At 52.5% G+C, this 12,455-nt stretch overlaps 4 protein-coding genes across 4 annotated transcripts; 2 read left to right on the forward strand and 2 right to left on the reverse strand.

Moving 5' to 3' along the window:
• Positions 1-2,289: 2,289 nt before the first annotated feature.
• BO86DRAFT_110244 (uncharacterized protein) lies at positions 2,290-4,425 on the reverse strand. Its single transcript, XM_025665919.1, has 5 exons — positions 4,006-4,425; positions 3,743-3,941; positions 3,480-3,681; positions 3,129-3,428; positions 2,290-3,076 (listed from the first exon to the last, which is right to left on the reverse strand). The coding sequence occupies exons 1-5, from the start codon at positions 4,284-4,286 to the stop codon at positions 2,418-2,420; spliced, it is 1,641 nt and encodes a 546-aa protein (XP_025532331.1). The 5' UTR covers positions 4,287-4,425; the 3' UTR covers positions 2,290-2,417.
• Positions 4,426-6,094: 1,669 nt separating this feature from the next.
• BO86DRAFT_385289 (uncharacterized protein) lies at positions 6,095-6,688 on the forward strand. Its single transcript, XM_025671072.1, has 2 exons — positions 6,095-6,389; positions 6,444-6,688. Exons 1-2 carry the CDS (start codon positions 6,327-6,329, stop codon positions 6,555-6,557), a joined length of 177 nt encoding a protein of 58 aa, XP_025532332.1. The 5' UTR covers positions 6,095-6,326; the 3' UTR covers positions 6,558-6,688.
• An 897-nt stretch (positions 6,689-7,585) lies between these two features.
• On the forward strand, positions 7,586-8,650 carry BO86DRAFT_110316 (uncharacterized protein). The gene has a single exon (XM_025665920.1). The coding sequence runs from the start codon at positions 7,972-7,974 to the stop codon at positions 8,530-8,532; it is 561 nt and encodes a 186-aa protein (XP_025532333.1). The 5' UTR covers positions 7,586-7,971; the 3' UTR covers positions 8,533-8,650.
• A 2,435-nt stretch (positions 8,651-11,085) lies between these two features.
• Positions 11,086-12,207, reverse strand: BO86DRAFT_385290 (uncharacterized protein). Its single transcript, XM_025671073.1, has one exon. The coding sequence runs from the start codon at positions 11,919-11,921 to the stop codon at positions 11,229-11,231; it is 693 nt and encodes a 230-aa protein (XP_025532334.1). The 5' UTR covers positions 11,922-12,207; the 3' UTR covers positions 11,086-11,228.
• Positions 12,208-12,455: the final 248 nt, after the last annotated feature.

Raw genomic sequence — 12,455 nt, forward strand, 5'->3', positions numbered from 1 at the left:
GACGATGGCGTCGTTGTGATGTACGCCAGCTCCTTCCTCAAGCAAACATTAGCTGCCCACTTCCCACTGCAGCCATCTGAAAACAAATGGACCACAATCGTCGAAAAGCCATCAGGCTCAATCGGAAAATGCCTGTAGGTCATCAATCAGCCATAGGCAATCCAGAGCCTAGCCCATCGACCGACCGCAGCCGCAGATATCATCGCAATAGGTGACAACAAATTCCCAAACCAGCTCTCCTCCTACCTCAATTCAACTAGTCCCAAGCAAGCAGTTTCTGCAGTATTGATTCCAAATTTCGGTAGATATCCTCACCATTCTGGAGCCGACCTCTTGAAGCAGCATTCAACCCCATCTCAAGATTCTGGAAACTCGTTTGGAAATGTACTGTACGATGCCAGAACTCAGCAGCGTTGTTCACAGACAGGACACAAGTGCCTAGCCTCCATCCGAGTCCCCGCGGTTGCCAATCGTCATTTGCAGTTTCTTCAAGGAAATACTGTATGTCACTGCCCGAGGAGCCTTATCGTGTACAGGCCATGATCCGAATGCACGAGCAAAGCGGGCAGGGCATGGTTGTCTCCAAGATCTCCGTCCGTGAAGCCACCGGCATAGGGTATAGGATCGTCGCTCCCCTTCCTCCACCTCGCAGCTAACGCTGCATCGGTTGAGAAACTCGGTCGACATGGCAGACAAGAAGCCTATCCGTTCTGGCAGGAAGTGACACCAGGGCAGAACACTCTTCGCCTGGGCGAGGAGAGCGGGGGCTTGAAGATGATGGACGAAAGGCCATGGATCGGTATTGTCGAGACGGCAAACAGCCTTGGACAGACATCGCCTCATCATTCTTGAGCTGTGTCCGTCGTAGGAACAACTCACCATCGCCATCCCCATCGCCATCTCTCTGAACAACGGACGCCACCATCGACTCCAAGATCCTGTTCTCCACGTGTAGTCTTCCAGAATAGCAAGCGCCAATGCAGTGGTGCCCTTAGCACTTTTATACATCAGAGTAGCGATCTCTATCATCAACAGATGAAGACTGCACAATGCATGAGTATAAAACGAAGCCCCTTTCCGGCGCGAAGAGGCGGCCGCGCCCAGCATCCATTGCCCGTTCTTGAGAAGTGCAACACCCATTTACAGGTATCAAGGGAATTCTCCATAACCTTTCCCCCTTGAATGCGAGGTCGTGGGCGGCGGACGACGGTCAGGCCGGCAAAAACCAGCGCCGATGACAGTAAGATTGGTGATTTGAAGATAGGTCAGGCCCGGTGGTTGAAGGAGGGAGCAGCCGCGGTCCACGGTGTTCAACTCGGACCCGGTAGACAGCGAGCTAGTTAAAGATCGAGCTTAGTCAACGATGGGCTTGAGAGGTTGTGTGGGGACGAACCATACAGGAAGCTCACACACACAGTGCAGACATACCCAATTGAAATGCATTACGCTGGTCATCCGTTGTGATGAATAGTCGAATTTCAAAGACATTAGAGTACATTCGAAATGACCCCCCATGGCACAGGTAAGGTCCACTCATGGTGGCGGTACGAGATAGCCCGGAGTTATTTAGGTATCCACAAGAATTGATCGATTTTCATGACACTGACCGCCAGAGTCCTTGGAGACTATCTCCATACGCAGGTCACTGCTAGCCTAACTGCAATTGTGCTGTGCTATGCTGTGCTGTGCTGGGGAGCACACCACAACAAGCAAATCGGAAGTGGGCGGAACTGTCTCCACCAGACGCACTATGTGGAACAGACGCACGGAGGACATGGACACCTTATATAAACACCTGGGGTAGCCCCCTGAACCAATTGCAGAACAATGCGTGAGATTCTATTAGCTATTACCTAATGATGCGGTGCCCAAGTATACATGACGCGACCAGCATTCTGTCCCACCATCGAGTCACCATAGTGGACAAGATGAGTGGTCAACAATGAGCACCATACCCTTTCAACAAGCAAAGAGACCATCCTTTCCTCCGACAAGGGTATCCAGTCAAATGCATCAAATGGCAGTCACAATCAAATCGCGAGGAAGCACAGCAAAAGAAAAAAACAGCAGCAAGTGGTATCAATCTAGTTTGGACGGCGCACAACATGATCACGCAAGGCCCAATGGGGATTTTTGCGGAACGGATATCATAAACGAATGAAACGCAGCACAAGACGCCTGAAGGGACATCAAGGCTCGGAAATAACCGCCAAAGCAGTACAGGGTATCATTGACACTCGACACGGATCACTTCGCCAATCGCTCGACGAGAGAGGTCCATGAAGGAGTCAAGTGGGTAGTATCAACGTCAAGCCAAAGTAGCAGATTTTATTTTATATTTTTTTTTCTGGATTCGAGGGGTCTCGGATCGCCGGATTGCAGACAGGTCACCTGTCTCTAACCAGAATACCGACCATTTAGGCGGCAGCCTGAACAGGGGTGGAGGCAGGGACGTTGTTGACAGGGGCGACCTCCTCGGTGGCAGCAGGAGCCTCAACAGGCTGGGCACTCTCCTCAGCGGGGGACTCCGGGACGGGAGCCTCCTTAGGAGCAGCCTCGGTGGCCTCCTTGGTCTCCTTGACCTCAGTCTTCACAGCCTTGCTGGGCTTGCGGAAGATACCACCCAGCTTGTTACCCTTGGGCTTGGCCTCGCCGTCGGCGCCCTCGTTGTCGGAGTCGCCCTTCTTCTTGCCGAAGTTACCGAAGAAGGAAGTGCGGCGGCTGTTCTTGGGGGTCTCAGCAGCAGCAGGAGAGGCGGCAGGAGTGGCGTCCTTGGCAGTTTCAGCGTCAGCAGCAGCAGTCACAGTCTCGGGCTCAATGGGCTTGACGTTGGCCTCCTCGACGGGGTTGTCGAGCTGAGGAGCACTGCTGGCAACGGGGGTCTCAACGGGAGCGGGAGCGGCAGCCTCCTTCTCCGACTTCTCGTGAGAGGGGCTGGTGACCTTCTGGAAGAAGTTGCCGAAAAGAGAAGCGCGCTTGGACTTCTGGGCAACAGGAGCCTCGGCCTTCTTCTCCTCCTCCTCCTTCTTGTCACTGGTCTCAGCAGGAGCGGGGGTGGCGGGGGCGGGGGCGGGGGCTTTCGCGAAGTTAGTCAGAAGTAGATGACTTGGAGATCGTGGGGGACATACCCTCAGCTTCCTCCACGGCAGCAGCAGGGGCCGCCTCAGTGGTCTCGACAGGGGCCTCAGCGGGGGCCTCGGCGGCGGGCTCGGCGGCCTTGGCCTCCTCGGCCTTCTCTTCCTTCTGCTCCTCCTTCTTCTCCTCGATCTCCTCCTTCTTGCCCAAGAGGGTTCCGAAGATGCTAGCGCGCTTACGAGACTGGGAGCGGCTCTTGGCGGTAGCCTTCTCGTCCTTGGGCTCCTCAGCAGGAGCAGCCTCCTCCTTGGGCTCAACAGCCTTCTTGGCGGGCTCAGCAACAGCAGGTTTGTCTAGAGAGTGTTAGTCGATGAAGCTCTCTTGTTCCGTGGCGCAAGACTTACTCAGCTTCTCCAGCTCAGCCTTGTAGCCCTCGCTGGCGACGATAGTCTCCTTCTCAGCCTTGGCCTCGGCAGCCTTGGTCTCGAGAGCGAGCACCCAGCCGTCACGCTCAGCGCTGCTGACAGCCTGGAAGGTGTGCTTGTGGCCGTTGACCTTGAAGTGGAACTCGTTGGCACCCTCCTTGGCGATATCGGAGACCTCGGACTGTGAACTCGGTCAGCATCACCACTCAATTATCTCAGATCGCCTATTTCCAAGCACTGACCAGGTTGAAGATACCAGCAGGGGTAGCCTTATCCTCGGCGCGCTTGGTCAAGAAAAGGAGACCCTTGCCGGTCTGGCTAGCCCAAGCAGCGATGGGGTTGGCGACAGCAGGCTTCTCGTTCTGGTGGAAGGCGGACAGCTGCTTGGCCTCGACGGCGTCATCGTGGAAGTAGAAGAAGCGCTTAGCAAAACGCAGACCCCTGTTGTGAAACCCATGATTAGTCACTGCATGCGAACCTCACAATGCGACAAGTGGCGCCTTACTTGACCAGACCGGGGGCCTTGTAACCAAGGACACCCTCCTCAGCGGGGGTCACCTCCTCCTTCTTGGGCTCCTCCTTGACCTCCTCAGCGGGGGCATCAGCCTTGGGCTCCTCAGCAGCAGCAGCAGCAGGGGTAGCCTCAGCAGCTTCAGCGGGGGTCTCCTTGGGAGCCTCGACAGCGGCAGTTTCGGTGGCAGCGACTTCCGTGACGGCAGGCGCTTCGGTAACAGGAGCAACGACAGGCGCAGCAGTCTCCTCGACGGGCTTCTGAACTTCAGACATGATGATATTTGGGGTTAGATTGATTAAAGGTGTAATTATAGTCGATAGTGATGAATTAGCTAAGAGTTGTAGAAGCTGGGGTGGCTTCGTGGATTAGTTCGCGCGTTCAGCTGAAGAGGGGTATCGTTTAGAAAAGGGGGGGGGGGGTATCTTGAAGGAAAAGAAACAAGAGCTCTGTTTAGCGCAAAGCTAGAGAGCTTGGGTATCACAATGAAGGAGAAAGGGTAAAGTTCGGGAGAGAAGAGAAAGACCTCTTTTGAGTTGGGGGAGGGGGGGGGATTAGAATGAGTATATGGGGAGAGGAAGAGGAGAAGAAGAGAAGAAAGAAAGAAGGAAGGAAAGAAGAAGGAAGAGAATTTCAAAGGCCAGGAAACGAGGAGAGGGTACTAGAAGAACAACTGAACTGAACTGAACAGAACTGAACTGAACTGGAACTAGTGTGTCTACAGGCTGGAAGGAGCAGGGGCGAGAAAGGAGGAGCTGGAGGGAGGGTGAGAGCCTGAGAGGGCGGAAAATGAAAGGGTGTGGAAGTTGAGCACCTGCAGGCCTGGTCTCTTCCCAATTAGGCAGGGAGCTGCAGGGCGGGCGGCCCTCGAGGCTAGATTTGAAAGGAGAGTGGAGCCTTTCTTTTTTTTTTTTTTTTAAGGTAGGTATTTTTTGATTGTTTTTTTTCTCTGCCTACTATGAGCATCTACTACTTACAACTAACCATAGTCTTAGGTCTTAATTAACCATTGCGACTACTTGCGACTACGAGTACGATTCAAAGTACCAAGTACCTTAGTAGTGAGTCCTGACTCATTCACTCGCCAGCTAATTTCCTATCTTACCTATCTACTATACTCAAATCAGGGGGTTTGGTTGTATTGCCCCATCGCGTTGACCGACCCATCATCAACATCATCAACATCATCAGACCATAAACTAGACTAAATAAACATCGATCACATACAGTGTACCTCTGCCACAGGTACAGTACTGTACCTACGACACTTACATGCTGCAGCTCATGATTTTTTCCTTTCTGACATCCACATGCTTATACATCACGATCGGAATCTCACCATGCAGCATGCCCGGATCCTGCAGGCTGGAAGCTGCCTCCGACACCAGCCCAGCACGTCCTGTTGGATAGTACACGATCCGGTCTGACTGCCAATCGTCACGATGATAGACGAAAAGTCCAAGCTCCTTTCTTTCTCCCCCCTCCTCTCCCTCCTCCTCCCTCCTCCCTGGCCATGGTCATGGCCCGTTAATTAGGTCCGAAGTATAAAACCCGTCCTAGCATAGTCCGTCCCCTCAAGGCTTAATAAGACTTAAGAAGCGAAAAAGAGAAAAAAATTTCTGCTTTTTCCCGCGACGCAGGCCCTCTTGCGCGCGCCGAACGAAAATTCATCGGCCCAATAAATAGGGTAATAAGAATCAAGGCCCTTGAAAAGGGCCCCTCTTTCACCAACGAATGTTCAAATCCTCCCTCCCTCTCTTCAACCCCTCCCCCTATGAGGTCAAGGGCTTGCTGAAACCGTGGTGAAATCCGATCTTCAAGACAAGCGCCCCCCCCCCCCTACCAGAGGAAAAAGAAAAACAAAAAACCTCCTGATGATAAGGCCCTGGGAATGGAAGGTCTTGCCGTGGGACGCGGTTCGCCCTTTGGTGGTTGTAGGGTTTCTTGGCACTGGGCTCTTCCTTTACCGGTCGTGCAGATGGTTTTCAACGGCGCTTGGGAGGATCAACAACGAGGGGTCAATCTTCTTACTATACAGTTCCTTAAAATCACCACAGTAGATTGATTATGCTCCGTATGGAGGTTAATTGCCACACACCCACCACCATTCTTTCTGAAATCCAAACCGCATGAATGGATGATTATGATTGTTGTTCAGGTGAAGTAGTTGGTGGTGTCACCTGGTCACCGTGTTTGTGGGACCCGGCCTCCGTCCATTCGGTTTCCATCCATCCATCCAAACCCCAAACCTCCTATTCAGAATTTCCAGATCGTCCTGGTGGGTTTAGCTTCCAAGGCTGGTCCGTTACACAACCATGGGTCAGAAGCAGATGGGTTCCAGCCAAAGTGGCTTCTTGTTGTTGATTCTCGAGACTAACCTACTCGCTAGTTAGTCTATGACTCCTCCTTCGTTCCAGGCAGAGACCAGAGACCAGCTTCCATACTACAGTCTGAACCTCAGTCACTTGATCTGGATGTTTGCCGCCGCCGCCGTTTGCAAGTTGGCGCGGCGGTTGGCGATGGCTGCCAAAACTGAATCGCAATGAATCCCGACTATTGATGTTTCACATCTGGCAGAAGGCCGGTCGGGAACAGATACATACTTAGTACCTTACTTCTATGTAAGCTCCTGCCCAACCGATCCACTTAGATCTCGACGTTCCAGAGGGAAAACAAACCCCCCCCCTCCGGCAGCAAAGAGAATCAAACCATGATGAAGAAAATATATCAAGCGCCGGGCTAGTCTGAGTAGTGAGTTAGTTAGCTTTTTAGCTCCCCCCTCCAACGCTCGGTTACCCGCCCGCTGTTTTTGGCGAGCATCTTTCATTTTGTTGTTGTTGTCGTCTTCCTTTTCGCTATCGTCGTCATCTCTGTGCCACATTAATGTGTTCATGCTGGACGGGACTCTGATTTGCTTTGCTTGGAAAACCCGAATATCTTCTTCTACCAAACCGACCACACCCGGCAGGTTCTCAGCCAGTCCCGTCCATGCGACCGGAATGCCTCGTGACAGCCCAGCATTGTTCAAGATTGTAGGACCAACCAGCGGGAAAGGAGCCCCTCCATCTTTTTTTTTTTTTGGCAACCTTTTCCCACCTTGCCTGATCTTTTTTATCTACCCTATCGGCGCCGCTGAATCGCTGGGAGAGAAAGAGAGAAAGATATTCAAGTCCCTGGGGCTCGCGTGACTGAAGTCACGGAAACTCATTCGCCGAAATATGGTCGGAGGGGAGTATTCCGCCGCCTATTGAGCGGAAAGGAGGACAAAAAGTTGAGGTTATTCCACTTGATCCATCGAGTTTGTTCGATTCAATCTGGCGATACTAGGCGATAACGTAGAAGTCACTGGGCAGCAGATGAAACAAACCTACCCAACAAGACTTCTGGCACCTTTTTTTTTTTTTTTTTTTTTACTCAGCCGTCCCCGTGCTCAACGACACAAGGAAAATATTTGGGAAAGGGAGAAGGTCCCTACTCCCTAGAGGGGGGCGTAAAAGGGAATAGAATAACTAGCATCTCCTTGGGACCATGAGTTCGTACTTCTTACTCAGGAGGGTAAAAAGTGGATAGTTGATAGGATATTGGTTGTTAGCTCCAGCGCCAGAGCTGGAAGGCTGCCCCACTCTCATCATCCCCTGTCTCACGAGTCGCGACTCTGCAGTATGTGCTTTGCAACGTGAATGATGATCAAGGCAGCGGCAGCAGAGAAGCGGAAGAATATCCCCAATGAGAGAGAGCTCATACTTCGTCCGTTGATTTGGATGGACGGTCCGTACCATGGAAGTTCTCCGAGATGACATTTGCACGGCAATTCATATACAAATTTGCGGCTCGCGGGATCTGCTCCAAGCAGCCACTATTCGGGAAAACATGATCAACAATAATCCATGATAGAAGGGCACGTCGTTTGGCAATCCTTCTACAGAGTAATCAACCTCCTCTTTAAGCTGACTCTACTCCATGCCCTCTGATATACTCGAGTACAAACTACTCATACAACCAAGTTTGCAAGCAGGGTTATCGCAGTGGGCCAATTTGCCCGCTCCCCTCATTCTCCCCCTTTTTCTCCCTGACTACTACGTACTAGTTAGTCTAGCCAAATGTTCCATTCTACGTTCTTCCCTCCCGGCCGTTTCAAACGACCAGCAGCACGCTGTGAAGCGAACCAACCAACAGAAGCTGATGAGCTTCCATCCCCGACCGTCCACCAATCAGGCCACCGTCGATCTGATGATCAATGGCTTGGCCCGTGTTGAACCGCCGTCTTGCTTGCTGATCCAGACAATCCCACTGTCTGACTTTTTGCTGGACGTCTGTCCCTCTAGCCATGCATATCCATATAGTATGATGTTGTATAGCGGGAAAAGCAGGAAACAGAAAATCAGCAAGCGGTGGACCACTTGTCGACTCGTAATTTCGCTGCCCACAACATACTCTAGATACTCAAAACCCCTCCACATCTGCATCCAACCTACTCACATCTCCTGTCCCGCGCTCCAAATGCCCCCCGCTCATCCCTGAACGTGAGGGAAAACTCACGGGGCCCAATGTGGGATGGAAAACCCAAGTCGTCAAGGTCAAAAGGCACCGATCAGGTCAGGTGCACCGCGTTGATATACGCGAGAGTAGCCTGCGACTCCCACTCCCCAAGGACCCCATCGAACACATAGTTATAGCCGTGGATGGTCCACTGGCCGCGGAAATCGGTGGCGCTGCCGGCTATCGGACCTTCCACGGCGGGCATCTCGATAGAAGACTAGAACATCACTATGGAGTAGGAGGGAAGCGAAAACGTAGTGGTTGTGGTTGGGGAGGGGCACCCATACTTTGAGCCTCGGAAGAAGCGTTTGCTGGAAAGATGTAGAGGAAAAGGGGCGGATAGATTGTTTGTTTGCAGTACACTTACTATAGAATATCCCATGAAGTGACAATCCTATCCATCAATTAGCCCATCATCGTCGCTCTACATCATACCCCGACAATCATCACCACTTCTAATTGACTTCCGCTAGTTCCTCGCTGGATCATCCCCGACTATCAAAAACGTGACCACTTCTAGCTTCTGCCTACTGAGTAATTGCTTCTACACATGAATGAGTGCCCGAGTGCCTTCAGGACTCAGATATGGCAGCTCTTTACTTAGTATGATCGCCTGGGGTCCCTCACACCTCCACCACTTCCTCCAACTATACAAGATATGAGCGATCGCCAATCATGGGTTATGATAACCCCGGCAGAACCCAGATTGTCATCCCGCTCCACTGTTCATGTTTCTACCTACTGAGTAGCACGAAATCAACCAACATCGATGTCCACGATCCTCGTTGACAGACCAGAAAATGAAACCACTTTCCGCCCCAATATAGGCCTTCACCGGCCTCAACGCCACCTGCAGCCCCCCTCTTCTCTCACCTGACATCAAAACGGTGGACTTTACTTAGTATATTGATACAAAATGGGCGGTTGGCTTTTCAGCCCCCCGCGGGTGCTAATTTGCACTACAGAGGGGCTACGGAGCTAGTCTACGCAACAATCTGCCTGCTTACTAGACAAGAGTCTCAAATATACAAGTCACGCTGCCGGCTACTGCAAGGCGATATCGGATTGAGACATTTGACCCTCAGCATGGAGGGTCACCCTGTTCGGCGGCTTACCTGGTCATGGTTATCACCTGTTGCTGATCAGCGCTCGACCCTTGCCATAGCACTAGTTATCTCCACACGGACATGATGAATCACACTGTACGTCCAAACGGAACATGGTCATGTTGTTCGTTACTTCCCGCGGCCCTTTCAGCCTCCTGCGATGGTGATCTCGGCAGTGCGGAAAGGACCAGGGCAACAACAGTAACTACTATACATAACGGCCTACCAACCATACATCTCTATCCCATTGGCAGGAAGTGATCGCCAGACGATGCCGTGACTACCGCCATGAGCTAACTACCAGGTACAGTACAGTACCATTATCAGAACCCAGTCAACCGGGGGGGTGCCATCTGCTACAAACCACGTAGATTTGCTTGGTACCGTCCACAAAGAAACCATAGCTCAACCCTGGAGATCTTGCATCTTCCGCTATCCCAAAACCAGTGAGTGCCATGTTAGCGCAGGTCACAGCAGGAGCATAGAACCCTCAGTACTCAGTCCTCATGCCGCCCACCTCACGTGACCACCACCCCTCCCACTCCCCAACTAACCTCTACAACCCCAACGCAGTCCAGCACATACAGCAAAAGAGACAGATGAGTCAAAAATCCTGGATACACCCTCACCCAACCCCCCCCAAACCCCAACCCACCCCGCCATAGACAAACGGGAGACCAGAAGAAACAAGAGGGACTGACATCGGGGGCGGCAGGCGAAACCCGGCGCTGCGGGCAACCTGGAACCCACAGCCAGTCGCATGACGTGCCCTTGTCACGCCATATACTGTACATACCTACCATATACCAAAACCATGCACCGCACTGATCCCATGCACTCGGTAGATCCCCCGCCCCGGACCCGAGGTTCTTCCTACAGATAAGGCAAGAGGCACATCCTCAGATTCGTGGGCTAGCGCAATGAACTCTAAGATGGTATCAGTGTCAGTCACCACCTGACGAGATGACGAATTCTGCTCGCGTGAGGGGAGCCTGCATTCAGATCCTGTGATGGGCATCAGGTCGGTCTGATCTACGCAATTGTTAATCGATTGTGTGAAGTGGTCATGTGGGTGCATCTGAATGGAGTGGTGCTGAGGGAGACGGGTGGAGGATGGGAAAATGCCGGCTACTATAGTTCATTAGGTGGTTAAGGAAGGGTGTGTACTGTGTACAGTAAGTAGTGGTGGTATCCAGCCTTGTGTTCTTTTGCCTTACAGGTAAAGTCCCTTCCAGATGCTCAACAGAAGTTTCCATAGTCGACAGCGCCGTGGAGCAGACGTGCTCTTACGTGCCCAGTAAGTTAGTAGTAGTTCTTGGATGCAGGTGCAGCGCAGACTGCAGAGGCCACCAATGATCTAGATCATCAGTAAGCCCCTAGACTACTATACTGTATACATTGCACCCTACATACCCCATACGCACCCAATCAACACACAACCTCAAAGATTTACTCAGCAGGAACAAACATATTCTACAATATATACTTCTCATTCATATTCATATTCATATTCAAATCCAGAGAAAACACCCCCTCATCCCAACAGAAACGAGAGCACATCCTAATAAAAATCTAATCCCCGACGACCAGAAAATCCTCCTCCACCACCTCCTCATCATCCACCCAATTAACCCCCCTCCCCAACCCAAACCCCCGACTACTCAGCACCAACCCCTTGAGCCCAGCCAACACCCCCAGGATCCCCTGGCGGTCCACGACCTCATCGAGCGCCTCCCCGACGGGCAACACCCACCCGCCGTGGCGCGGATCCCACCGGTAGAACTGCACCGTCACCGGCAGCCGAGGCAGCACCACGGCGCCGACGATGGGCCCGGTCGACGACGACAGCAGCCGGGGCGGGTGGTGCTGGTAGTAGTGGTCGTGGTGTGTGGCCAGGAAATCCCGGAGAACGAGCACGTGGTGGCCTGGGTGCGCGCGCGGGCGTCGCAGCGCGCCGGTGATGAGGGTGAAGATGATGGTTCCCCTGTCGCTGGAGCTGCCGCTGCTGCTGCCGTCCCTGCCGGCTGCGTTCTCGGCTGCTGCTTCTGCTTCTGCTTCTGCTTCAGCGTCGGATCCGCGCGCGGGCTTACGGAACGTCACGGTGATGCAGTTGTAGGACTCGCGCATCGGGGCGAGGATCCCGGCTTCTAGGTCTACGGTGAAGCCTGCCGCGGAGGGGAAGAGATCGGTGAGCGCGTCATACCAAAGGCTGGTGGACTCAAGGGCCTGGGAGCCTCCGTAGGCTGTGTCGGTGGGGTCGCCCATTTTGCTGGTTGATGCTATGTATGGTTAGTCGGGGGTCCTTTTCCTGATGATAATTAGTGAAATCGGGGGCTGAGTCAGTTTCTCTGAGGTTTAGTGAATCAGCCGAGGTGGGATAGGGGTCGAGGTAGCAGATATCTTGGTTATCATGGCGGACTTTATAAGCTTTTGAGGCTGGTGAAACCGTAGGGATTGAAGGCTTGGCGGAGGTTTTCTCGAGCAGCATGCAAACGGAGATTAGCATGGAGAATTTTCTCAAACTGCCTGTGTATCAAAGACTATCAGTGAACAGAAAGCAGGTCCCCTTGTTCTGGCATCTAAATTACAAAGAACTCCTGGGTATAGCCGCTAGTTGCGGACTGCAATCGATTCTGGACAATGAGTTGCATGTCGGTCAAGTCCGTATGCCACAGAGGCTATATGTCAACCTCCGTACTGGAACTGAGCATTTTCAAAGATCGTCGCCAGAGCCTTTGTGCTTCCGCAACAGAAAGCCTGTCTTTCCATAGAATGTGCTGCACATCTCTTTCTGAAGAA

Source organism: Aspergillus japonicus, assembly GCF_003184785.1.
Source record: "Aspergillus japonicus CBS 114.51 unplaced genomic scaffold BO86scaffold_3, whole genome shotgun sequence".
In the NCBI taxonomy this organism is placed as follows: Eukaryota; Fungi; Ascomycota; class Eurotiomycetes; order Eurotiales; family Aspergillaceae; genus Aspergillus; species Aspergillus japonicus.

What these genes read in the sequence shown, in the direction of transcription:
- BO86DRAFT_110244 (XM_025665919.1), bottom strand. Translation starts at nt 4,286, where the DNA reads ATGTCTGAAGTTCAGAAGCCCGTCGAGGAGACTGCTGCGCCTGTCGTT. An exon ending in AAGGCCCCCGGTCTGGTCAA is followed by an intron (nt 3,942 to 4,005) that starts GTAAGGCGCCAC and finishes GTTTCACAACAG; the next exon opens with GGGTCTGCGTTTTGCTAAGC. An exon ending in CTGCTGGTATCTTCAACCTG is followed by an intron (nt 3,682 to 3,742) that starts GTCAGTGCTTGG and finishes CCGAGTTCACAG; the next exon opens with TCCGAGGTCTCCGATATCGC.
- BO86DRAFT_385289 (XM_025671072.1), top strand. Translation starts at nt 6,327, where the DNA reads ATGGGTCAGAAGCAGATGGGTTCCAGCCAAAGTGGCTTCTTGTTGTTG. An exon ending in TGTTGATTCTCGAGACTAAC is followed by an intron (nt 6,390 to 6,443) that starts CTACTCGCTAGT and finishes GAGACCAGAGAC; the next exon opens with CAGCTTCCATACTACAGTCT.
- BO86DRAFT_110316 (XM_025665920.1), top strand. Translation starts at nt 7,972, where the DNA reads ATGCCCTCTGATATACTCGAGTACAAACTACTCATACAACCAAGTTTG.
- BO86DRAFT_385290 (XM_025671073.1), bottom strand. Translation starts at nt 11,921, where the DNA reads ATGGGCGACCCCACCGACACAGCCTACGGAGGCTCCCAGGCCCTTGAG.